Raw genomic sequence first — 27468 nt, forward strand, 5'->3', positions numbered from 1 at the left:
GAGTCTAATGCAAATAAAATGATTCTGTAACAATTTCCTTCATATATAACAGTACAATATGGCTGGGGAAATGGGCTGAGAGAAAGCTCATGAAGTGCAAGGTCCTGCACCTGAGGAGGAACAACCCCAGGCACAAATGTCACTTGTGTCACTTCTTTGTCCAGTGACTGAGCGGTGAAGCAGGGTGCCCAGTGAGGCAGTGGAGTTTCCATCCTTGAAGACATTTCAAAAGCTGTGTGGGCAACCTTGGCAGCCAGCATCTGGTAGCCTTGCTTGAGCAGGGGGCTGGGCCTGATCACCTCCAGAGGTCCTTGCCAATCTCAGCCATTCTGTGATAATAGTCCAGATAGCAAATTAGGCAAACGTGGGCTAAAAGCAGATATATTCTGACAGTAGCCACTACTCTTTCATGCATGGAAGAAGAGATTTCAGAGCAGCAAAGTCAATAAGAGCAGCAGCTGTGGATGTGAGCAGCACAGTGGTGTCTAAGCCTTTGATACCGAGCAGCAGTGCCCAGGGCCTGGCTGTGTGTGCTGAACAGACCCAGAGCTCGCTGCTGCTGTTGAAACAAGCTGGATCAGCTAGTTCACATGAGGTGAAAATATCCTAAATCCTGACTCTTGCCATCTGAGGATAAATTACTACAGGAGAATATAGCCATATAAGTAATAATGTTAGAAAAAGTAAATTGTGTTATGCTCTATGCCTTTCTTTTCTAAATATTGTTATAAGCATCTGAAAGCATCTGAGTTTGCTTCACAACTGCAGCAAACTGACTGCAGAACTGCAGCAAAACCTTCTTACATGGAAGGAATCACAGGCAGGTTTTTCCCTGCTGTTGAATGGAGATGTTTCCAGCCTCCCAGGTCCTGAACTGGCAATTCAGAGCAGTTTGATTGCCTGCTTGATTGTTTGTGAGATAACGGTGAGATTGGCAGTGGCAGGGTAATTTACTGAAGATTGCAATGTCAGACAATATCCGAGGGGGCTCGTGAGCATAAAGATGTGATTCACATGAGCCTGAGGGATTGATATACCCATTCCAAGTTCATGGTGTCATCACAAGTGTTTGGCTACAGCATCCCATAATCGGCTGCATGATGAGGTCATTACAGGCAGAACTTTTGCTTACCTCTAATAACAGGTATGGCCAAAATATGATGCAGCTCGAATAGGTAAATGTAAATTTGTCAGAGGGAGAAATTTATATCCTGTGGTGTGCCTCTGTTACTTCTAGTGTGTTGATAGGATTTCCTTGCCTGGTGGTCATCTGAGAACTGAGTGGACTTAACAGTGGGCAAAGCTCTGTTCATAGCTGAGGTGCCACAGACTGGGGGAGAAGCTGAGGAATTCTCAGAGCTTAATAGAAAACTGCCTTGAGTTATACCCTGAAGCTAATGATGTCCTCAGAACCATTATATAAAGAGGGGAGAAAATTAGCTGCAGCAAAACAGAAAGATCCTGCAGCCTTGTTGGAGAGAATTTCAAGATGAATGGAGCTCTTAATGTGAATAGGCGAGTGACCTTAAAGCAACATATAGCTCTCACAACAAGGTAGTTTGTCTGACTTAAATCTCCTTAGAGGCCTGAATGAAACATTGTCAGCATAACTTGGCAATTCTGTTTTTAAATCAGGTCAGGCACAGTCATTTCAGGCACACAAAATGGGTTGAAAATAAAAGGCTAATTGTAAAATAAGAATTTTTTTGTAGTTTTAGATTGTTTCTTGTCCTTTAGGTTGTTGTTTTTCCAGTTATTTTTCTAGTTACTTTGCTGCTCTGTTGTCCAGTGGAAAATCCTGAAAATGCATGAGTCATGATCTTAATCTAGGTACTTTTGTCTGCTTCTGTACTGGAATGCTCTCTCTTGTGTATGATTTTGAATGCATGCCCAGGCCATATTTGTATTCAAAAATCAGATTGATACACCTTGGGAAGTTTTACAGACATAAGTAGATTGCAGATTGAACTCTTGATTCTTGCCAGAGTAGATGAACAAATGTTTGTAAATTGTTAGAGATTATAATATTTCAAAGCAAATGGTTAACAATTTCTAAATCATAGTAGAACTCCATTGAGAGATACATGTTTGAGTTAAATAATGATACCAAATGAAGAAATGATGATAGAATCATTACTGTATGTGCTAAAAGTGTTATTTATTTAAGTATACAGGTTGATCTTCCCCTTGATTCCCTTTTAATTTCTGGTGTAAAAATTCTCTCCTTTTTTTTTTCCTTAAAAATGCACCATAAAAAATATTCTTGATAGATAACCTAATCTGTAATATGATGACTGAACCCACCAACTTTGTGACTGATCTTTCCTTATCCAATCATGCACGCAAGTTGTGAGCCAGGTATCCAAGGGAGATGGGAGTTCCAGCAGTACTTCCCTGGGAACTGCCAAAATGGCTACAGTGTAATTTGTGTTTTACTTAGCTAATGATACCTTTGGCATCCCCATCACCTCTTAGCTCCTCAAATAGAACAAATAAAATCAAACAGCATAATTCTCAATTAAAAAAAAAACGCAAATAACTTAAACAGAAATCCTTTATTGCTTCCACTTCCTTTTGCCTAATTTCAGCCCTTATCAGATTTCTTGTATGTATCCTCATCTAACCCTGGTTTACATTAATTGCAGTGGTTTTTAAGCAGTGTGCTCAAAAGCCTCATCCTCATGGCACTGTTGACTGAATTACCAGGTTTGGGGCATGGAGATGGTATGAAGAGTGAACTTCAACCATTCTTCCCAGTGCCTTAAGCTTTCCATGGCTATTACTGCTCCACAGCTCCGTGCTGGATCTCAGTGGTGCCTGTTACCTTTCAGATGGCCTGGTGGACTGCCTGGACCCTGACTGCTGCCTGCAGGCCACGTGCCAGAACAGCCTGCTGTGCCGGGGCTCGCGGGACCCGCTGGACATCATCCAGCAGAGCCACGCCGGGGCCGCCGCCGTCAGGTCCTTCTACGACCGCATCAAGCTGCTCGTGGGGAAGGACAGCACCCACATCATCCCTGGGGAGAACCCCTTCAACAGCAGGTGAGAAAGCCCTTCAACAGCAGGTAGCAGCTGGGAACGTGACACCTGTCCTGGTTTGAAAACCTGTTCATTGCATGGGAAGATTTCTGCCAATGATTCTGTTTGTGGTTTAACAGAGCTGCTGCTTGCAGGTGCTTCATCTCAGGCATTGATCATGCTGAGGCCATGCTGGTGCAGTTTATGATATGGTCTTTATTTTATAACAGAGCTTTATTAGCATTTCAATAGTCTGGCAACGCCCAGAAGAAGGTTTCTTCCACTGAGTAGGAGCTTCTGAGGTTTATATTTTATAAAAACTGCAGTCTAGAGAAAGGGAAAACACTAACTAGCTTCCAGTTAATTTTTAGTGTACTGCCATTAGCACAAATTTCAATAATGGAATAGCATTTCAAATAATTTTTAAAATCCATTGATTTATGGAGTTTTATTATTTATTTCTTACATAAAACTATTTTACTTGTAGCATTGATCCACCTGACTAGGTTTTCTTTTTCTTCTTTTTTTCTTTTTCTGGGCATGTTTTCTAAGACTGTTAATTATATATTTGCAATTAATCTAAAAGTCAGCACATCATTAATTAATATTTGATGCCATTGTATGCTTACAAGAAGATTGGTATTTATCAATATTATACAAATAGGTCTCCATGGAAAGATACTAAGAAATTGATGAGTATATTATTTATGTTCATATCACTAAAGTTAAAACTGAAGAAAGAGCTTCATTTGAGACAACACCCAAAGGATTGCCCTTCATTACAGGAAACTGTTTTCTCAGTCAGGATCCCATTACAGGCTTAGTGGGTGATGTAGAGCATGTCCCTAAATATTTGTCTGTGAAAAGAGGATCATAATGTTTCTGGATACACCAGGCAGGTCCCCATTGTACTCACCCCCATGCTGCACACAATCATTTCCATGTTCCATCAGGAAACCCCTGTTGGTTCCTACCCTATGTAATATTGATTTTATGCTATTCTGTAAACTACTCCATGCATACAGACATGGAGTTGTTAAAAAAAAAACAGAAAAAAAATTGTTCTGCTTTCACATTTTTTAATCCTGGAAGTGTTCAAGGCCAGGTTGGATGGGTATTGGAGCAGCCTGGTCTAGTGGAAAATGACCCTGCCCATGGCAGGGGGTTGGAACAAAATGATCTTTAAGGTCCCTTCAAAGCCATTCTATGGTTCTAAGAATTAGTGCTCTAAACTATACAGGAGCTGAGCATTTCAATCCTGAGGCTCCTTTAAAAACAAAAGAACTCATTGGAAACTTTAGATTTCTATAATTTTTTAATGTTCCTCATGGTAGGACTCTTAGTTCTGTTTTATTCCTCTGAGCTACACTGCAGATTTTAACATATCTTTGCAAATGACCTATTAATGATGTTAAAATTGGGCTTCACCTCTCAGTTTTGAGGTATATATACTTCTAATAATTGTATAGCTCAGCTGCTATTTTTGGTGCCAATTTTAGGCAAATCTAATGTATAGTGTCGAATTGTAAGTTTTAGAACTGATGGGTTTTTCTTTTTAAAGTGCCACAAAGTTGAACTCCCAACTTTTCCATATACTGTAGCTGCCATTGTCTCAAAAAGTAGCTCCTGTGGTTGTAAGCTGTTTGCTTAGCTCAGTCTGTCATTCCATTGAAAGACATGAAAAAGTGGGACAAAATAATGGTTTGGGATTTGTTTTCCAGTCTTAGTTTAAGAAAAAAAAAGTTATTTCCTACTCTGCTAAAGGAATAAATAACAAAATTTATTGATTGCTAAAATAGGTAAATCTTTTTTTTTTTTTTTCTGTGCAGAAAGAAGATTAAATGATGCTTTCAGGGGGAAAAAAAAGCTATGTGTTTTTACACATTTAAATTCCTTGGTAAAAATATATATATATATAATTCCTGTATTAGTTCAATTTTTCTGTTACACTTTTAAAAGTTTACCAAAGAAAGGTGAAGGTGATCATATGTGTGACTATTGGTCAAAACATTACTGCTTATAGATCCGTATTTTAGCTACATTTTAGCTTATTCTAATATCCATTGTGGTCCTTATTTAGAATTTTAGAAATAAAAATTAATATTATTGACCAAAATATTTTAATTCAAATTATTTCCTAAAATATTAAAATTGAAGGTAGAAAAAATTAAGTCATGGGCATTATTAGTTTTCTTCTGCCATCTGACAATTTCTTTCTAAATCTACTTTCTGCACAGTTTCCCTAGAGAAGCTTGAGTGACTTTTTTCCTGCAACTATTTCTGTGTGTTTGTCACATAAAATAATTCAAGTAAAATGAATAACGCCAAGACAATTTTCTTGGTCCAATGTGTTCCCAAGCAGATTTTTCTCAACAGGTTTCAATTTCTATTAAATTCCATATTCTTTTACAAAATGTTGATTTAGCAAATTAAAAATTGACCTGACAGGTCAAGAAGCACTTGAAAGTCCTAAAAGAAAAGTAACATAAATGGCTCGGTTTTATTCATTAGATTTTTTTAATGTAGTACTGAAGAAAATATGCACCCTGTTTGGAATAAAAATACGAGGAAATAGCTGTTAAATAGCCAATATAATACAGTTAGAAATGTACCTGACAGCCCCTGAACACCTCAGAGTGGGCAGAAAAGAGCTGCAGACCATGCCTGGTGTGACTGATGGGAGGAGCTGTCCTGTGCCAGGGCCCCCCAGAGCCCAGCACCATTTGTCAGTGTCCAGGCAAGCTGAGCCCAGGCTAATCCCCCTGTCCAGCTCAGACATGCCTGGTTCAGGGTGCTGTGCCTGGAGCCTGCTGAGCTCTGGGAGCAGCCCCAGTCCTGCTGGGAAAGGCTCTTCATTCCCTTCTGTCAGCAGAGCAGAGCTGGAGGCTCATGCTGGAGGCACAGACTGGTGAATATATAAATCTTTTCACCCATGACTACAGCAAAGTGCAATTTTACAATCCCTGAGATTATGGGTTAAGAGGACTTCACTCTCTGTTTTCACCCTCTGTTTTCTCCCTGTTTTCACCTTCTCCAGTTTTCACATTTCCAGTGTAGCAATGGAAGCCATCTATAAAGAGCTTTTCCTTTTCCATTGCCCTTTTACCAAACAGCTTCCCCCTCCCCAGTCTGCTTCTCTCAGGGCTCAAGGAAGATGGAAGGGAAAGGAGCCAGGGGCTGGAAACTCCTCTCCAGCTGGGAGCAGCAGCACTTTGTGCCTGCTGTGCACTTAGCAGCAGCAGAGCACTTGCCAAAGAGAAAAAACTGACTGTGCCTCTTAGAGAAATAGCTCATCTTCATTTCCCTTAGGTTAAACAAAGCTGCTTATCCTGCTGGCCAAAGAAATGCTTTGTCTTGCCTGTGTGTAAAGCTGGACTTCAAACCAAATCCTCCTCTTGGCAAAGTGCAAGCAAGAGTTCCAAAGCAGGCTGGAATGCAGTGCACAGGTATCAGTCATTCCCTAAGATGAGGGAATGTGAACGTGAAGAATTGGTGATACAAAACAGAGATGTGGCATTGCACCACGTTTGTCAGGTGTGGCAGGGACCCACGGGTGTGTGCTGTAGCCTGCAGGGAGTTCTGGACTTTCAGTGTGGCTGCAGGGGCACAGCTTTGGCCTGGCTGAATGAATGGGAGGGAGCTTTGCACTCTGCAAAGCCTCGTTAGACAATGAGGCAAACCCTTGTTAGGCAAGAAAAACACTGACTGCCATTCTGTGTGCACTTCCACTGCATAAACAAGCATTTTCTTGATTTAGGTGTATAGAGGGAGCTGGGCAATATTGTGGTCCCTCAGTATTCTAAAAACCTTTGGTGTTAACTGTATTTAGAGAAAATGAGGTACAGGTGTTCCACTACTTCGATTATAAATGACATAACCTCCCTTTGTAATTAGCTTTAATGCCTTTAATTCTCTTTCCTTTCCAGTCTTGTGTCTCTCATAAGAGGCCAAGTGGTGACTACAGATGGGACTCCTCTGGTTGGGGTCAACGTGTCGTTTGTCAAGTATCCAAAGTACGGCTACACCATCACTCGCCAGGATGGCACGTGAGTGTCCCTGCTCCACTGAGCCCCTGGGTGCTGGGGAGTGTCTTTGCTGATTAACAGATGGTGTGATCTAATGGAGCCATGTGCTACCAGGCATTGCCTTCCTCCCAGGGCAAAGAGCTATTAAGTAAACACAAAAGTAATTTTTCACGCGGCATTTTGAATACTAACTGCATGTAAATAGGAACAGGCTGACTTCTGATAATGACGTGTTAGCAGGCAGACTCCTTTCAAATAAATTGCTCTGTATCTATGAAAACATTTGTGGGTGACAGCAATATCCAGCTGAGACAAGAAATATTTTATTTTAAAATACAGAGCAGGCTAACACTTCCAGGAAAAAAAGAAAGAATCATTATAGAACAGTATATTTTGTTAAAATTTCCCTTCTGCTTCTCTTTGCTTTTGAAGATACACTCTTTTTTGAGTTTCTTCAGGGTAGAATGTAATCAAAAGATTCTAATTGAATATATTTAGACAATTTCCTGCTGTGCAAAAAAGTGCTTTTCCCCCCCTTGTATCAGCTTATTTGAAATGCACACAAATTCAGATAAACAAAAGTCATTGTGTCATGGTTTATCTGGTTTACTGGCTCTGGTAACTAAAACAATTTATCTGACACAGGCATTGTAAACATTTGCCATTTTATATTGGTCTTGCATAAAAACAATGGAATTGATATAATTAATAGGAGTCAACTGAATTATAGGGAGTATTTAAGTTCCATACTTTCCAGAATATTAATCTGTTATTACAAAAGTATAATGTTGATTTCGGTGGTTTAAAATGGCAGTAAATGGTGAGCTGAACTATATTTAAATCTGCATAGATTATTGACATCATTGAGTAATTTGTTACATTGCCAGCATTAACATAGAGCTGATGCCTCTTTCTGTTGTCAGAACAACCTGGAAGCACTTCTCATTTAAACCAGGTTTGAAATGCCTGTGCAGCTCCACATTACTGCTGTGATTGTGTAGGGGGTTGGGAGTAAACACCTAATTTCTCTGGAAAATGATAGATCAGTTATCTTGGGGACAAGAATTCTTACTTGTAGAGCACCTCTCATTATTGCTCTCTTACTGCCATGTGTCCCATTTTATGTTTGATGGACAGGATCTTTTAGGAAAGGGATAATTCAGTGTCCAGCTCAGAATGCACTTGGCTTCTCTGCTCTTTCTATATAAAGGTGACTTGTGATAATAAATGTGATGGTTTGTTTGTTGGGTATTTTTTTAATTATTTAATACAGAATTTATAATTTTATCGGAATGAGCTTTGTCCAAGTGACTTCAAATCATTGCTTGTCTTGGCTGGTTTTCAGCTGTTTAGCTGCCAGAGGTTCACATCCCGTTATTGATCACTGGAACCATGACATTTAAAACATAATCATGGTCTGCTCATTCTCCCCACCTCTGGTGATGTGGGGAGAGAATCACAAGGGTAAAAGTAAGAAAAATCTTGCACTGAGATAAAAACAGTTTAATAACTGGAATAATAATTATAAAAACTGTGGAAAAAACGAAAATAACAGAAAGATAAATTAATTCCCAGCCAGGTTCTGAGCACCTTTTCCCCTAGTTTATATAATGATAGTAGCACTGTATGATCTGGGATATCCCTCAGTTCAGTTGGGGTCAGCTATCCCAGCCGTGTCCCCTCCTGGCTCTCATTCTGCTCCCTGGTGGGATGGGGTGAGGAGGAGGAGGAAAGGCCCTAACTCTATGTAGGCATTGCTCTGCTATAACAAAAGCATCTCTGTGTTATCACATTATATCCTGAATCCAAAGCTCAGCGCTCTGCCAGCTACTAGGAAGAAAATTAACTCTATCCCAGGCAAAACCAGACAAATACCCATGACTGCTGGTATGCCTCTGTAGCTGTCTCATTAGCCAGGAATGTGATTACTGGAATTACTCAGTCTTGTCACTTCTAAAGGCCACACTTTTCTAGGTTTGACTTGGTTGCAAATGGTGGAGCGTCCCTGACTCTGCACTTTGAACGGGCCCCGTTTATGAGCCAGGAAAGGACAGTGTGGCTGCCATGGAACAGCTTCTATGCCATGGACACACTTGTGATGAAGACAGAGGAGAACTCCATTCCCAGCTGTGATCTCAGTGGGTTTGTCCGTCCTGACCCAGTCATCATTTCATCACCACTTTCAACTTTCTTTAGTGACGCTCCCAGCCGCAATCCCATTGTGCCAGAGACCCAGGTAAGAACAGTGTGAGTGAAAAGGGTGCAGAAATCAATGGTCAGGTGACAGTTCTGAGCACAGGGCCGCCACGGGTCCCCTGCAATTGCTACAGCAAATGTCTCTGCAGACTGCATTGGTTCTGACAGGTACCAGGTTTTCTAATGAGGGCTGCAGGAGGCATCCCAGGTTTATGTCCCCCAGACACATTTATCTTTGATCACCTTGCACCCTCCCATTATCATACAACATATCAAGTATATCTGTGTATTTCAGTTGCCAGCTTAGGTGTTTCAAGAGAATTTTGCAAAGGCTTGGCATGTGGTGCTGACCACAGACTGTTTCCTTATTTCTTACTTAGGACAAGGGCAAACTCTACTGGTGCTATTTTTTCACTGCTGTATGCAGTTAGGCTTTATACTGTTAGTGGAAGTTGGGGGTTCCTATGATATTTCTTATGAAAGGGATTTTCCCTTGCATATAACTTGCAGTAAAAATGTTTGTGCTTATTTGCCCTTTTGCCACCAGTGGGCTCTTAAAAAGATGTGTATCCAGACACCAAATAATTATTTGTCAGAAATGTCAGCTGAACTGTGTTGGTTTGAGGACATCTACTCCCAGTAAGAAAAAGACATAAGCTCATAAGAATACACAAGGTGATACATTTAAAAAAAACCAAAAAAACCAAAACATTAATGTAAAGTGTGTGATCTCTTTCCTTCCCAGGTTCTTCATGAAGAAATCGAGATCCCTGGCTCTAGTATAAAGCTCAGCTACCTGAGCTCCCGCACTGCTGGATACAAATCCTTACTGAAGATCATCATGACTCAGACACTTGTGCCACTCAATCTGATCAAAGTTCATTTGATGGTAGCAGTTGAAGGGCATTTGTTCCAAAAATCATTTCAGGCATCTCCCAACTTGGCATATACATTCATCTGGGACAAAACTGATGCCTATGGTCAGAAGGTTTATGGGTTGTCAGATGCTGTAGGTAAGTCAGCATATACAAGCTCCAAAACTTTCCAAGCAACACCTACAATTCTAAATAAGAAAACTGCAAACTTCCTTATGGAGGAGCACATGTAGACTGAACAGTTCTTGTCTCCCTGACACAATTTATCTTTGTATTACGGTTCTTTTACACATTCAAGATCATGTTCAGAAGGTCTAAACTCCATCAACATGCCTGGGTTTCCTGCTCAGTACCTGACTTAGAAGTTTTAGACCAAGCAATAGGAAAAACTGGCCACAGGAACTTAGGGGAAACCTAATCCATCATTACAATTTTATTTTCTTTACTTATAAAATGGTCCTCATGCTGGACTGGCTGGCAGTCTGCAGTGCATTTGGGTTTTCACACATACCCTTATTGTAGTCTCTTGTGGCATAACACATTGAAATGAAAATGCTGTTCCTCTAATGCTGTTCAGTCTTGTAGTTCTACAGCTATTTTTAGTTAGCTTGGTTTTAGTGGGTGGGAAGAAGAGTGATCATCATAATATTTTTCAGTTTTCATTGACTGTCTGAATAATTTTAATACAGCAGTGTTAAAAATGAGCATCAGAGCTGTGCCAGTATGGAAAGAGCAGCTTTTTTTTAAAATCTTAATTATTTTCTATATTTTCTAAATTCTTTTTTGCTGTAGTTTTTCTTTCTTATGTTATTGCATGGGATATTGCTTTCCTGTGTAATGCTTACGGTGTAATTGTGCTTAAATGCACACGAAGTTTTCACTGCCCTTTGGTATGTAATATGTAAAATGAATGTGCTAAATAAATGCTGTGAACATCTGGCAAATTAAGAATTTATCTTGTCCTGCTATCTGATATTTTTAATTATTTAATAAAATGTTACTATATTTTAAAAATTTTATTTCTCACTCTCCTCTCAGCAAACCCATCACTTCCCAGTGTGAGCTATTAAAATAGAAGTGATCAGATCCCTGCAGAGTACATGTGAATGAAGTTTCAAATTTGTGTCTAGTCAAAGATCTGAATATAATATTGTAGAATAAAAGTGAGGAATATAATCACTCCATCTTCTTGAGGGGGCTGGGGGACTGGAATACTTGATGACTTGAATGTGCTCTGGACATTTAATTCAGTGTTTTTTCAGCAAGTATATTAGATTTTATTTCATTTCAGTGTCTGTGGGGTTTGAATATGAGACTTGCCCCAGTCTCATTTTATGGGAGAAGAGGACAGCACTGCTGCAAGGATTTGAACTGGATCCCTCAAACTTAGGAGGATGGTCTCTGGATAAACATCATGTACTTAATGTCAAGAGTGGTGAGTTAGTTCATTCCATGTGTTTGCTGTCCTACTTGGAGTTTTTATTTGCACTATACTTACACTCCCAAAAATGTGATTTCTCCACTCTTTTTATTTCATCTGTAGCTCACTAAGGTATGAGGCATATTTCTGTTGTCAGAAAATTTCTGTAGAATTTTAACATATTTTTTTACTGTTCTGGACAGGCTGAATTTCTTAAAGTCCTAATCTTTATCCTCTATTCTGTTTTTCATTTATTCCCCTGTAATATCTTTCTGTCTTCCCTGTTTTTCTCATGTTAACCACATCTGTTCCTGGTTCCTTTTGCTTGAGCTCCTTTTGCCCCTAACCTGAGATGGAGTTTACAAGGAGTATGAGTCTGGGACAAGATACTGAGTCTCCTTTGTCTTTCTCATTAATCACCCATTTGTTTTTTCCTCACTTTTTTTTGTCTTCCCATATCCTAAGCTGAATCTTCGTGATCTTTGTATTTTACTAACAACTCTTTGGGAGCTGAATGCTCAGAATACATTTTATTTTTTCCCTGCAAAGTGTCATTTGCAGCCTTCCTGCTGCTCATTACCAAATAACAAAACGTATTTCTACTTAATAAATCTGAAGTATTGTTCAGAATTGGCAAGATCAGGCTATTTGAACTCACTTCCAGTGCTGGGCAGTGGATCTACATTTGGCTGGTGCATGCCAGCAGAGAATGTTGCCACCAGTGGGGAGCCAGTTATGTTAGGATCATACAACTTCATTCCCACAAGAACACAAGGCTGAAAGTTTCCAGCCAGATTTCCACAGTTTTTGATGACACAGAATATGGTCACACTGTCAGAAAATCCACTTCCTTCTTGGAGCAGGGGTCTGCTCTTTGAACAAATATTTTGAAGATAAATTCTATCTTGAAGGTATTTTCTTGAAGTCTAATAGAGATCTGTACCACCAGCTTCCCTCTTGCCTTTTATCATTGATCCTTAGCAGCCCTTCTGGGAGTTTGATCTTCCTTCTATCTTTTCATTTTCTGAGCTATCATTTTCTCTGGTTCCTTCATTTCTCATTTTTCATTTTCCATTAAAAAAGTGTGAAAGACTGAGAGGAGGAAAGAGAACAGTAAGGTTGGCACAGAATTCCAAACAAAAATGATAGAGGAAACTGGAGTGAGGCACAAATAAGGAGCTGCTCTTCTCCACCCACTCAGAAACCATCTAAACCACAGTCCCAGGCCAGAGCTGTGTGGCAGGATTTTCTTTCATAACGAATACCAAAGGTCTCTGAGTGTAGGTTTGGGTCTGTGGGTGTGTATGTGTGTGGGTTTTAACACTGAATCTTCATTACATCTTTATTTTTACTGCTGCAAAATCTTTCTGCTCTTTTTGCACCATTGAAAAGCCGAACGCAAGAGTCATTTCAATGTACAGTCCTTAAAAGCAGCTGTTGAAAAGAAAACAAGTCCTCAAGTCCCCTGCAATGAACAGTGGTAATAACCACTTCTTCTCCTCTCTGTCCTTAGGTATATTGCACAAAGGCAACGGAGAAAATCAGTTTCTCACTCAGCAGCCAGCTGTGATAACCAGCATTATGGGGAACGGGCGCCGCAGAAGCATATCCTGTCCGAGCTGCAATGGCCTGGCAGAAGGAAATAAGCTCTTGGCCCCTGTGGCACTGGCAGTGGGTATTGATGGAAGTCTCTTTGTTGGGGATTTTAACTATATCCGGCGTATCTTCCCCTCCAGGAATGTCACGAGCATACTGGAGCTGAGGTAAGGCTTCACCTCAGCACTTCGCTTCTGGAGCCTGTGCTCAAATCAGCCTTTACCATTACTTCTTATAATTTTGAAAAACATTGTCACTTTCAACTTATTTAAATTCCAGTGGAGAAATGGGGCACAGAAATGCATAGTTCAAAGTCTGTACCTTACCCGAGCAGTGACTAAAGTAAAGGACTTAAGAGTAGGAATTAACTTGTACAGAAAGTACAAAGCATCTCTTTCTGTCTCGTTAGTAATCACTGATTCAGTCCTCCCTCAGTGCATCTTGTAGTTTTGTTTGAAAAGTCTAGAACTGATTGCCCTTAGGTACTGAGCCACAGTAGAGGTGTAGCAATCTCATGAGGTCAGAGGGAAGCTTCTCCTGCCAGTGGTTTTGAGATCCTCTTTGACATTTCTTCTCCATGCTTGTGTCTGTTTCTGTAGGTTCACAAGTACAGTTCAGGTTGACATTCAGATTCATTCTGCATCATCAGAACTCTTTTTAAGATTTTAACTCTTTCCTCCTGTCCTGTGCCCTGCTCCAACCTTAAGATTTGATCACTTAATAGGGAAGGCATGAGTGTAGAATGTACCACTTCACCCATTTCTGTTCCATCTCCTTTTTTCATTTTTCCAGGAGAGGCAAGAGCTATTGCTTCAAACCCAAACTCATGTAACTGGACCTTATACTTACAGCACTACTGAGTATTTGCAGGAAAATGAGGAAAAGTAGCATGCCGTGTCTGTCTGCTGCCCCTCCTGGAGCCCACTCAGGCAGCAGCATTGGTGCTCCTGGAAATTGGATATAACTGCAAAGTCCATTGAGTGAATTTAGGTCACAAGTTTTTTTTTTAATGATATGACCAATAACCAATTCCTCTGCTTCCACATTTAGTTTCTAATTAGTGGGAAAAAGTGCAAAATGATTGGACTGTTTAAGAATAGGAGGCCTAGCTCTATTTTACACCTCTCTTCCATTCATGTCATTCTGTTGATGTCACTATTGTGAATTCTGATTCTATAGAAAAGAAAAGAGATCTGATTCAGGCCAATTCAACTCTGAAATCACTCTCTGACACCTACCTCATACACCATCAGGCTGCCTCATTATATATTTTTTTTTTTAAAGTCATGGATCATCCAGTGCTTTCTGCTAGCATCTCAGTTTAAACCACAGAAGGTAGCTGGCATGGAAGTGTGACCTGCTATAAATATTTATACCAATATGCACTATAACTCTGCATTATACAGAATATGTTAATTATTTTATTCTAAGTTCCTCAGATCTTTTTAGCTTTCTAGTAAATAGGACTACAGCTTTATAGGTGAGGAGAAACATTTTCAGATTAGGATATTTCTCATAATGCATTTTTATGCACGTCACTCACCAATATCAGCCAGTGACAGTTTCCTAGCCCACCTTGTGTTTGAAAATGTTGCCTCAAAATTTACAACAATATCACTGTGAGTACTTTGCTTCCTCTGTCTGTGAGAGAGATTGAAGGGAACTTGGGTTTTCGTCATGTGTGAGGGAAAATTGGAAAGGACATCAGTAAAGAAATAGAAGATGGATTTTTACCTGCTGTTGTCCACTTTCTCCTTTATGAAAGTCTGTTTTCCATAGCATAGTTTCTTTAGCTTCTCTTATAACTAGAAGCAATTAACAATGAAGCTGCTGCATTGTCAGTGCTGTTGGACAGCTACAAAGGACTTGACATACAAATTTTTAGGATTTGCAGACTTTAGGATTACATTATGATGTCTTTTACCCCTCTTCCTCTAAAGGGAATTAAGGTCCATTCCAGCAAACATAATCTATAGCAGTAATTGTGATTCACTGCTCATCTTGAAACCTGCATGAGTTACATGGGTAAGAGTTTGAAGATTTGAGCCATTTAAGTGTGAATGAGAGCAGAGTCTTCAGCTCATATCAAGTAGTTTGGATTATGTTGCAGTCAGCACATCCACAGGTATTACAAACCAAATACATCTCTTTGTTTAGACTTCACAGCAGATGTCATTTTGGTTTCTCATGAGCCCCTATAAATATTGAGTGCCTTTATATGTCAGAATACCCCAGTGTGCACATTTCCTTCACGCTGTCCTTTGTGAAGGTGCCTGGTTGGAATGGCCAGCAGGAATTTGGGCCCCAGCACTGCACATGGGGCTGCAAGCTGGGGCTGTGCCTGGAGTGGTGCAGCTCAGGAGTCACAAACCTCCTTGCTCTGTTCAGTGCATATTCCTACATGGAAATTACATCAACACAGTGAAATGCTGTGTGAGTGGACAATGTGTTCATTTTCTTGTGGGAAGTAGAGAGCACTTTTCCTTTGGCTTTGTGGCTGGGCAGTAAGCTGTGGATCACTTAATGCTGTTTATCTCCCATTGTACAGTACCTTACTGCTCACTTAGAAGGGGCTTTTTTATCCTAACATTGGTTCTGATAGGCTTAAACAGATACCAAGGAGCATCCAAACTTGCTTTAAGCCATTCTTTTAGTGAGTAGGAGGAGAGAAAAATAAACTGCATAGTAAAAATATGTCTAGAAATAGCCTGTTGGAAAACTGTTTTGATTAAAGAGGTTGCCTCCAACTGGCAGACAATATCCAAAACCATTGCTTCCCCCTGCCCAGTTCTGTATTCAGAGAACTGCCTGTTTCTCTCACTCCTAGCCCCCAAGCTACACATATTTCCATGGGAAAATTCTTTCAGTGGTTCAGAAAGTTTCCTAAATATGCGGGGAGGGGGGTGGGGGCAGGGGTATTCTATAGGAAATTAGCTTGCAGCTCTATCCCTCCCAGTCACTCTTCATCTGTAAACTAAGCTAAGGCTAGTGCTGAAAAGAGATATCTTCTCTCGTGTCCTTTTGTAAAATAAAACAAATACTATGTTTGCTTTACCATCTATTCTTCAGCTAACTGTTTGTTCTTTTTTCTTCTGTTCCCTTTCTATAAAGAAATAAAGAGTTTAAACATAGGTAAGACATGAGCTCTTTCCCATATAATTTGATATGGTTTGTTTGCTTCATTGTGTTTGCTTTTTGTGTTGTGCTTCTTGTGTAATGTTATGTTCTTCATGTACCATATATAGAAACATTTTTATGTGCTAATTGTGTGTTATGAATATGATAAGCATTAGCAATTACGAAATGCAGTCAAAAAGCAGCCAATAAGTCCTGACAGTAATTAGAAATTTCTAGTAGAATGCAAGTATAATGAACCCCAAGCTAACTTCTAGATAAACACCTCTCCCTGCTGTCTATAATTGGTCTAAATGGTCAAGGTAAACTACAACAGCATTTTCACAAATGCCAGAAAGGTTCACAAAAACACTAATGACTGCATATAGGTCAAAAACTAATTTTCTGGTCATTAATGATTTTCTGAACCTGCTGTCTTTTGCCATAATTTAGTTTATATTTCTTTTTTCAAACACATTTAAGAGCCAACCTGTGGGGCTGGCTGTGTGCAACCACTTAAAGCAGTCACTGTGAGATTCAGGAGGGAGGCATAACCTTCCTGGATGTCAGGAGGAGAGCACTAGGTCTTGTGGATGGCTGCAGCATAGGAAACACTTGTGCCTCCTGTCATGCCACACCTGGGACAGGGAGCATCTTCACCCTGGAGAAAATCAAGGGCAAGAACAAGCAGAGCTCTTGTAAACTGTTTCATAGTGTCCTGTGCATTACCCTTTAAAACCATACTTTCCATTTCTGTGATACAAGTTGATGGAATAGATGGTCTGGACTAAACAGGATCATTTCCTCTTAACAATATATTTTGGCATAGTAACACCCCTAAGTATTCTTATCTGGGTGAATTCGTTCACAATTTGCTAATGATTATTGGTGATGCTGGAGGCTCCTCATTTGCTTCAACTAAGCCGAGTTAGTTTTTCATCTGCTTAGAGATTTGCTCTGGACAGCTTCTCTTTTGGTTAACCTTAAAGAAAAGCTGCTGTTGAAAAAGAATTTGATGCACCTGTGAGAGGAACAGGGAGAATGAGCTGCACTTGATGCCTGGCCCCAGGCTCTCTCAGAGCAGTGAGGCTGCAGGTGGTGGTGACCACACATTCACTTGGGGACTGGAGGCACAGACATTATTTGCAGAGGCCTCTGAGCAACACTGAATGCCATGGAAAATCTTTTAAAGCAAGTTGCAATCCTTGGCCTCCTATAATTCAAGTGAAAGATTGCAATGGTGTGGAGAAAAGAGAGGCAGAGGTCTTTAATTGCTCCAATGCCAGTTTGAGGAATATTGAGTACTCATTTATAAAACAAATCCCTGTTTGAGGTAATAGTCTCATTGATTCTTTGGGAGCACAATGAGTGCACGTTACCCTGCAGCAGTCATTTTCTGTCAGATTCCCTCAAAAATTTGCTTCAAGTTTTCCACTATCTGTTCCCTGACCTAGTTCAGGAAAGAGGGGAGGAGTATGCAACAGGTCTGCAGCCCCAGTGAGCTGCTCTCTGATCTGGAACTGAAGCTTGTGACTGACCCCTGGCACAACTGCCCTGGAGAGATTCCAGAGAAGAAAGGCAGGGTGAGCTCCACAGATGCACCATGACTGCAGGAGAAGAGAGGGAATATTCCCATATCCCATGTTCTGCCATTGCTCTTTACCCTGACTCATGTCTTATCCCATCCTAGGCACACCTAGGGCTGGCTGAGGGCAAAGGGAAAGCAGGGGTGGGCACAGCCTGGCAAAATCTTGTGTAAAACAAGAGAGACCCTTCCATTCCTGCAGGGTGGCTGCTGCTCCCCTGGGCACCGTGTGAGCAGCTCTCAGCACTGAGTCCAGCAGGACCCTCCCTTCCAGGAGCAAGCAGCAGTGTCTGTGCCCAGCTCCAGCCTGTGCCCAGCTCCTGGCTGTGCCTGCCTCGGGTGCCAATTTGGCCAGGCTGGGGGCTGTGCCTTGTTTGAGAAGGGCCATGCCAAAGGCACCAGCTGCAGGGCAGCCTTGGGCTAAGTCTGGGTGTGTTTGTGAGGTACAGCACAGCAGCAGTGCCACAGCAGTGTGTTCTTCAGTGCAAGGGGAAAGCATGGTGGGGGAGCAGAGCAGAGTTTGGAAGCAATGACAAACGTGCAGGTGTTTGTATGGCTCAGATACCTGAGAGACTGGAGGAATCTCTAAAGTGGAAAGAATTATTTTTCTATGTTGCAAAGAGAGTTGAGCATTATTTTGGAGGGATGAGAAGGAATGTGATAAGGATGTAGTGGAGAGGTGCAGTCTGCTGCTGAAGATAAGGAGACAAACTTGGGGAATAATGAGATTGTCCTCTAATCTCAAGCATGTCACTAGTTTCCCTGCATAACTTTGTCTACACCACTTAACCTCTCTGTGCCTCAGTTTCCTCCTCTGTAAAATGGGTGCTACACCCATCTTTTTAAAGTACTCTGAGATCCATGCATGAAATAAACCTGCCAAGTATTTTTTTTTTGTTTATTGTATTTCTTCATCTCTAATTTCTACACTCCTAGACTTCAGCAGATGGTATTGCCTCTGCCTACTGAAATGCAATCCAACCAATCTCCTTCCTACTTTCTACAGTCTTAGAACAAACCATTATTGACCTAAACCCATGGCATGTCAAAGACTGGCATTGAGGAAAATAACTGTAGAAAGTGGTACTTTGGGGCCTCCTCATTCCTCCAAATCTGGTCATGGCCACATGACCACAGTTATCCTGGTGTGCTGATGGATCCATCTGCCGAAAGTGGCTTTATTATAGTTTCAGCGATTCTGCTCAAGAAATGGCTTATGTCCATCATAGCTTACCTCTGTGTATCCTCACTCTTGGAGATGGGCACTTTTGCCACATGAAACTAGGAGTGTGGATATTTGGAGGCAAATATCTCTGGTTACTGGTAAGTAACCTTCATTTTTTTTCTTCCCGTCTTCATTTGTCTTCTATGCTTTGAAACCACCATTGACCTTATTTACACTCACCCATAGGCTCCAAAGGCTGGAAAATTCACATCATGCTTAAAATCCAAATAAACTAAGTAAAACTAGCCAGGCAAGATTTTGAAAATATTTCTGCACCGCAGTTCTGTGTGTGTGAATGTATATATATTGTGAAGATTGACATTTCTCAATTTGCAGATGATTTGCTAAAGTAGTTCCAAAATGTGACAAGCTGTCAAAAAATATATATTTCAGAAGAGAAGTAGCTTTCCATATGAGCGCCCATTCCAATCACAAACTGAGGACCAGTTTTTCAATAACAGAAGGTTTGGAGTTAAAGTCAGACACTTGGGGTCTCTGGTTTTAGTTACATAACCAACTTCGTCTGCTGTAAATGAGATTCTCGATAAGAATGAATGAGAACAAATTTGCTTTAGAAATAAATTTGTTATGCCTCTGCCTCCTATTTATACAAGACCTCACAAATCTTGTGGCGTAATCTAAGTAACTCAGAAGCTGATTCTTTGATCCTACTCCTATGACTCCTGCTTCCAAAGGAAGTTAAACAAGGGAGCGGGAGGGGGGAAACAGATAAGCCGAAGAGAATTGACCTGGAGCAGATCTAAAGGGCTAAAGAGATCAAGAGGAAAGACTGCTGTGCAGCTCTGGCTTATTGGGCTCTGCTGTGCAAGGTTCAGTATAGAAGGATGAGTGAGATTTAACATTACAATCCCTCTGAACACTGACCAGGCCCTAATCAAGTCAGGTCCTCAGGTGATGGTCCTTCAGACCTCACCTCTGTACAAAGGTGTCAGACTTTCTCTCCAGATCTTTCTGTGCCTGATGAGTATCCAAGCTCTGAAAGCCTGTGAAGTTTCTAGACTGCTCAGCTGTTTCTGTTTTATGCTCTCTTTTTCTCTAAAGCAACAATCCTGCTCATAAATACTATCTGGCCGTGGACCCTGTTTCAGGCTCCCTCTACGTGTCGGACACCAATAGCCGACGGATTTACAAAGTCAAGTCCCTCACGGGCACGAAGGACCTTGCTGGTAACTCTGAAGTGGTGGCAGGGACAGGAGAGCAGTGCCTGCCCTTTGACGAAGCCAGATGTGGGGATGGAGGGAAGGCAGTGGACGCCACCTTAATGAGCCCGCGAGGTAAAGGAGGAAAAGAAGCTGGAGAGAATGACTGCGTGCAGCTAGGCTGGATGTGGAAATAATTATCTGGCAATTAAATCACTCCTTGCTCGGTGATTTTTATTCTGGGCTTTAATTACAGTGGATTGGCAAGTGTTCGTGCTTTGTTTAGTTAAAGCAAACTTTATTACCCCGGCTCTGAGTGCTGCAAAAGGAGAACAGAACACAAATTAGCAGGGTACTGCTCACTCCAAGAAGCCAGCGTGTGAACTGGGAAACTGATTACTGTTTGAGATACAGTCTTTGGGGAGAGAAATTGCTTGCTGTGGCTTTTCTCTGAGTTTTCCTCCATCTATCTCCTTTTTCCTCAGAGTCAGAGAAAAAAATAAAAGGATTTTTGCCCTTTCTAGTTTCTAATTTCTGACAAAAAGTTTTCAAGATGATATAGAGGTTTGGGGATGTGTTTCTTTTTAAGCTTTTTATTTTCCTATTGTTTCATCTTCATTGTAAGGAAGAATTAATCAGGTGTATTGCCATGTGTTTCAAACATCTTTGGGTTTTTTCAGTGTCTGAAAATAACTAGATGATCATAAAGGTACACAGAAATGGAAATTCCAGTTTCTTTGTGTAGGAAGTAGTTTCAGTTAACACATAGAAATTAAAAATGTGAAGCTGTATCTTCTCTCGCTGCCCAGTGGGATGAGCACTGCAACCATCTGAGGACAGGAATTTTTTTAGATCAATATTTTATTTTCAGCCTGAGAAATGGATAAGGCAGTGCACTAAATCAAAGCAGGAAAGGCGAGTGAGAAAAAGGCTGCCCTTCTTCCCAAGAGGCAGCAGCATCCCTCTGTTCCTCCAAGGGAGCACCCTTCCATTCTGTGCCTTTCCTCTCTAAGGACTCGCAGTGTGACAGGCATTGAACCTTCCCTTTTTTTATAGGCTGGCAACCCCTGTGTCTTCATCTGGAAACACCAGATGTTCTTTCTGTATTTTCACGGAAACAGGTCAAAGAATTTAAAAAATCATCCAGAAATAATACAATGTCCTCCTAGTTTTCAAAAAATGTTGAAGGTATTTTAAAAGATTTCTAAAAATTCTTCATCTTCATTAAATTCTTCTGATGAAGAAAGCAATGCCTCAAATTTCTGAGTAAAATAAGGAGATAAGTTATTAGTTGGGTTTATGTAATATATCAGAGAGTACAAATCTAGAAATAAGCTGATGTATTCTGCTGGGTCTTTGACCTGTTTGGGGATTTCTGTGGTTTTCTTTAAAGCCCTGTAGGATAAACCTGCTTGATGCCATTTCTTTGGCAGAACTATGGGTTGTTGGAGGGTTCCAACAACTGTGGAACATGTTGGGAGGGAGGAAGGAACAGGGGAAGTGAACTAATTTCACCATCTTGCAAACAAGACAAAGCCTGCCTTGAAGCCAGGAGCCTCACTGCTGCACTGATGCCTGGGTTTTATATTTGCAGGAATTGCAGTGGATAAGTATGGACTCATGTATTTTGTTGATGCCACTATGATTAGAAAAGTGGATCAGAATGGAATTATATCGACCCTGCTGGGCTCCAATGACCTCACTGCTGTTCGACCTCTCAGCTGTGATTCCAGCATGGATGTCACCCAGGTAGATTCTTACTGCATTTCTTTTCCTCTCTGCCTTAGAAGAGATGGGCATCTATTTTGGATGACTGCCTGGCCATTTAAGAATTACACATTATGCAGCACAAGATGATAACGTAGTTGATTTGTTACTGAAATGAGTGAACCATCCTTTTTACTGTGGCTAACACAGTTTATTTATGCAACTGTAGAGAAATAAGGTTGAGATAATGGGAGTTATTGTCTTAATTGCCTGTTTTTCTGTAATTATTGTAGAGCTTCCACAATGTAGCATTCATTCTTGCACAGAAACACAATTAGCCAAAGTTACAACTGCACGTAGCTTTAATATTGCCGAAAAACAAAATCATTGTTTGAAATAGTTGCCGTTCATGACTTGGTTACATGATTTACACTGATAAACCCCTCACTAATTTGCTGTTGTTACACGTGGAATTTTAAACACTAGGAGTGTACTTTTCAGTTTCGAGTTTTACAGTAATAATTTGTGCAACTCATAGGTACGGCTGGAGTGGCCTACTGATCTCGCTGTCAATCCCATGGACAACTCCCTTTATGTCCTAGAGAACAATGTTATTTTACGGATCACAGAAAACCATCAAGTTAGCATTATTGCTGGACGCCCCATGCACTGCCAGGTTCCTGGTATAGACTACTCTCTTAGCAAACTGGCTATTCATTCTGCACTTGAATCAGCCAGTGCCATTGCCATCTCACACACAGGAGTTCTTTACATCAGTGAGACAGATGAAAAAAAAATTAATCGGCTACGCCAGGTAACTACCAATGGAGAAATATGCCTTCTTGCAGGGGCAGCTTCAGACTGTGATTGCAAAAATGATGTCAACTGTAATTGCTATGCTGGGGATGATGGGTATGCCACTGATGCCATCTTAAATTCACCATCTTCCTTAGCTGTGGCCCCAGATGGTACCATCTACATAGCTGATCTCGGAAATATCCGCATTAGGGCTGTCAGTAAAAACAGGCCCATTCTTAATTCCTTTAACCAATATGAAGCTGCATCTCCAGGAGAACAGGAGCTGTATGTCTTCAATGCTGATGGGATTCACCAGTACACTCTGAGCCTCGTTACTGGGGAGTACTTGTACAATTTCACCTATAGCAGCGATAACGATGTCACGGAGGTGATGGACAACAATGGCAACTCCTTGAAGGTGCGCCGGGACGCCAGCGGGATGCCCCGCCACTTACTGATGCCGGACAATCAGATTGTCACGCTGGCTGTTGGCACTAATGGTGGACTCAAGCTGGTCTCAACACAGACCCTGGAGCTCGGATTAATGACATATAATGGAAACAGTGGTCTCTTAGCAACGAAGAGTGATGAAACAGGATGGACAACATTTTATGAGTAAGAATGTTTTTGGATATATTAAGCATACATTTATTTTTCAAACGGTAGCGAGTAGGCCCTAGGCTGACCCCGCTGCAATTTGTTTTAGGTTTTTCAATGATACTGATTAAGGCCGTTGCACCTCAGTCCAGGGTGATGCTGGAAATGGTCAAGTGGCTTTGTGATGGCGTCCTTTGGGTGGGTGCTGATCCCCCTAAATCCCTGCCTGGGGTTTGAGTTTGGGGCAGCTCATCCCCGCCCAGCACAGAGGTCTGTGTGCCGTGGACAGAACCACGGCTTAGTTAAGCTGCTATTCATGGTCAGCACGGCTGCCCACAGCCAGAGCAGCCCTGCACTCCCCCTGCAGCTCCCACAGAGCTGCCTCTCTCTAGGAACCCTCATGCTGCAGCTTCTTTTGGAACTCAAATTATCTCTCTTTCTGTTCAGCCTCATATATTACTCATGGTTGTTAAAATGTTGATTAACTTCAATGATTGTTCATTCCTGAGACAAGTGAGGAAATTAGATCCCCAGCTATCTGTCAGACCCCTGGTGTAACTTCCATAATTTGTAGATAACCCAAAAGCACACTGGTGTTCATGAGCATATAGATTAAATAGACAGAACTTCCTCTTCAAATGAAATTCATCTGAAGAGATGAGGTTCAGAAGTATATTAAAAATCTAGAAAAACTAGTCCAATTTTTATTAATATTTATCCTGTTCTTAGTAGTCTCATTGCCATTTTTTGATCAAAACAATTTTAAAAAGAGAAGCTAAATGACATATTGAAAAATATATTTAAGTATGGCAAGTATGATGCCATGTGTTTTGTCCGAATTAATTAATGATTAAAAAATATCATTCCCCAAATCAGTGAGTAGAAAATAGGAAGAAGCTTTATATTTAATTTCAAATGGCAGGCTTATTTTCAAGTCACAGCCTTGTAATGGCACACACCTCTTAGTTTATTGATGCATTCAGCTTGGCCACCCGTTTCCTCTGTTCAGAGGAAATGTAAGAACAGAGGGCACTGCGCTCGGCGCGCTGGGAACGCCTGCCCGGCACAGCAGGGATGCTGCGGCCGTTCCCGTCGGAAGGAGAGCAGTGCCCTCTCGTGGGGCCCTGCATCCCAGCCGCTCGCTCCTCTCCTCCGGCCTGGCCCTTCACCTGCCGAGGGGCTTCTTTTTCCTTACTGTTTTGCAAAAAAATTATTTCTTTACCACAAATTCGTTCAGTTACATGGCCACATGAAGGTATTACCTGCTGATTATAAGCTCAAGTAAAAGCTCACTGGACCAGACAGAATAAAATTTCATATTATTGCTGATGAGACGTGGATGCCCTTCTAGGAAGGTTTTTTTGTTTGTTTTTTTTTCCTCAATAAGTAGCTCAAGATGCAGTAATATAAATTAGCTATTTCTCAAAACAACGAAACTGAATAGCAAAGTTATTTAAAAGTCTACATGAAAATCCATGGAATATTAAAAAAATGTTGTCAGAAAGTTACTGGTTACAAAACTGGTGTAACTGGTGTCTGAGAGTCACACCAAGTGCTAAGTTAACATGGTTTATTAGAAAAATTCTAGTGTGATTCCTAAGGAAATGCAGAAGGTGGGGCCTTTGATGTCTTACTGAGATCAGCTGAAAATATCATTTAATGTGTACATAGTGCTGCAGATTTTTTTTCCAAGATCAAATAAGAAAAGATGCACAACCTTTGCCTCAGGTCAGTGGAAGTTAAATACCATCTTTAGATCTAAATATTACAGCCTGAGGTACTGTCTTAGATAATTAGTAACTTTGATGAGGCAACAGAAATAATTTATTTCTCCCAGATTTGTACATACATTCTCATAAACATAGAGCCCATAGATGAGAGAACCATAAAGACATTATTTAAATTCAATATATTATTTAAATTGAATATACAAACCTAAAGGATCACAGTCCACAGTCACTCAGTACTAGTTTCTGGTTTGTGTTTTTTCTCTGAAACAGCTCCTAAGAGAAAATTCTGTATTCATCATTCTGCAATTTTTTTGGTAGCTATAACTTAATATAAATTGAAGATGAAAGAAGTATTCAGCCAATGAGAGTTTATAAGGGCAATAAAATAGTTTTCTCTGCAGTTACATTCATGCATTCATACAGACACAATCAGCAGTCAAAATTGTTAATATGGCAGCAGAACTGGAAAAGAACAGAGGTCTTTTAAGTGGTAAAGTACTACATGAGTTAAAGTTCTTATGCAAAATTTATGTCAGTGCATTTATATCAATCAGGCTCTGAAGTGCCATGTTATCTTATTGGGTATATTCCTCTCAATTATCTGAAACTTTACCCTGAAAATGCTCTCAGAATTAAATTTGTACAGCTAATCTAGGTGTGCATCTGCATAAGCAGAGAGTTGCAGACGCAGGCTGGTTTGTGTGTGCACACTCCATATGTGAGTTCTGTAGATGGCATCTGCGCACGTGCCTGCAGCTCATTTGCAGCAGGAGCAGCCAAGGCTCTTCAATAATAGAACAGCTACCAGCAGGCTCACATGGGGTAATTTAAGCTTGGCTTGGGCACGAAGCACAGATCTTTGAAGCAGCTCCCAGTGGTATTCCTCTCGGTCTAGGGAGCATCCTAGGAGAATGCTGCAGGGTTTTTTTTCTGAAATCAGTTTTAAAAGGGAGAGAAAACAGGGGTGTATGTAAATGTGTGTGGATCTGGGCCCTGCCCAGCTCTGTGTTAAGTCAGAAGCTGCTGTTCCTCCTCTGCAATGCTGGTTATGGCCCTGCCCTTCCTGCTCCACCCACAAGCTGTCAGCAGCACCACTCAAACCTGAGACTGGGATGCTGGTCATAAAAACTGGGACAGCAGCCCTCAGGGCACTGCCACAAGCCCACTGGAGGGATGGGTGCGCAGATGCTTGTAGCTACCTGAGGAGCTGCCAAGGGCTCAGCGTGTCCCATGGTCCAGGCTGAGCTGCAGGTGTGGCCGTGGGCAGCTCAGAGCCATCAGGCTGGCAGAGACAGCCACCAGCTCCGTGCCTCTGTCACCCAGAGCTGTCCTGGGAAACCATTGCCTGCTGGAGCGGGGTCCTGGTCACAGTTAGCAAAGAGTTGGTGAGGTACCAGTGGGGAGATGCTGTTGTTTGTTGGTTTTTAAGACACTGGGATAAAGAAAGGTTGTTCGTCCTTGTAATGTTATTAGTAGAAAAATGTGTGATGAAGCCTTACTCCAACTGAAGTCAGTAAGAAAAGCTCAGGAATTTCAGAGTACCCAGAGCCCACCTCATCTGAAAATGTAAAGGTTGCCTTATCATCCAGGCTGATGCTGTGTGCCAGACTGCAATAGGTAGAGACTGCTTCTGCAGAAGACACCAGGTCAATTAATATCTTTTTCATTGTAAATTTTGGTTTTTTACTTCATTAGAGCCAGGTTCATGACATGAAGAAGAGAAGTACGTAATCATTTAATTAATATATAATTTATTCTTATTATTCAGATAAATGTCTGGGTGTTGAATTCTACTGAGCACTTGTTCTCATATAATACATAAATTTAAAAAAAAAACTTCAGGAATATGTCACTTAAATTTTGTGGTAGATAAAGGTTTGTGTTACCTTCATTTTAATTTTTTTACCTTTAAAGTCTTTTTTAAATAAGAATTTATTTTGATACAATGGACAAAGTAGAAATGCCTTCTTTATATATTGGTATCAGAGTGTGTATATATCATTTAAGAAGTGAATTTTTCATATATCTAACTCATAATCTAAATGGTGTGCAGATCTTCAATGGCAGTACTTTTGTATGTATTTTGTTAAGTATATCCATCACTTTCTTATAAACCCTTTTAAACTCTACTGTTGCTGCTTTCAAAGCTGTGACCACCACTGGGGAAATACGTTTTACCCATAGCAGGGGTAAAACAATCATTTCTTGAAATAGCACTGGAATATTTCCATTTTTCTGCTTCAATCTCTGTATATCCACATCCATATTTACTTTTCAGACTGCCCTTACACTTTGAATAGAGATTTCCAGTGAGTAGCCCACAGCAATCCCCAGGAATTTTTCCTAGGTTAATTAAAAACCCAGCAATGTGAATGAAAACTTTAAATTAATGTCTCATTTGCATTGCCTAAAATATATTTGC

General features: G+C 40.8%; 1 protein-coding gene across 3 annotated transcripts in view; it reads left to right on the plus strand.

Moving 5' to 3' along the window:
• TENM2 (teneurin transmembrane protein 2) overlaps window positions 1-27468 on the plus strand; it is a 483546-nt gene that overhangs the window by 438540 nt on the left and 17538 nt on the right. For all 3 annotated transcript variants that reach the window (XM_041397945.1, XM_041397946.1, XM_041397947.1), the window contains 10 exons: window positions 2832-3042; window positions 6945-7064; window positions 9018-9279; window positions 9985-10252; window positions 11406-11549; window positions 13048-13297; window positions 16242-16262; window positions 20117-20349; window positions 21809-21963; window positions 22460-23334. In XM_041397945.1, coding sequence (XP_041253879.1) covers window positions 2832-3042; window positions 6945-7064; window positions 9018-9279; window positions 9985-10252; window positions 11406-11549; window positions 13048-13297; window positions 16242-16262; window positions 20117-20349; window positions 21809-21963; window positions 22460-23334 — 2539 coding nt within the window. The remainder of the gene's footprint in view (window positions 1-2831; window positions 3043-6944; window positions 7065-9017; window positions 9280-9984; window positions 10253-11405; window positions 11550-13047; window positions 13298-16241; window positions 16263-20116; window positions 20350-21808; window positions 21964-22459; window positions 23335-27468) is intronic.

This window comes from Onychostruthus taczanowskii, unplaced genomic scaffold (genome assembly GCF_017590055.1).
Source record: "Onychostruthus taczanowskii isolate IOZ18803 unplaced genomic scaffold, ASM1759005v1 scaffold14, whole genome shotgun sequence".
Lineage (NCBI taxonomy): Eukaryota > Metazoa > Chordata > Aves > Passeriformes > Passeridae > Onychostruthus > Onychostruthus taczanowskii.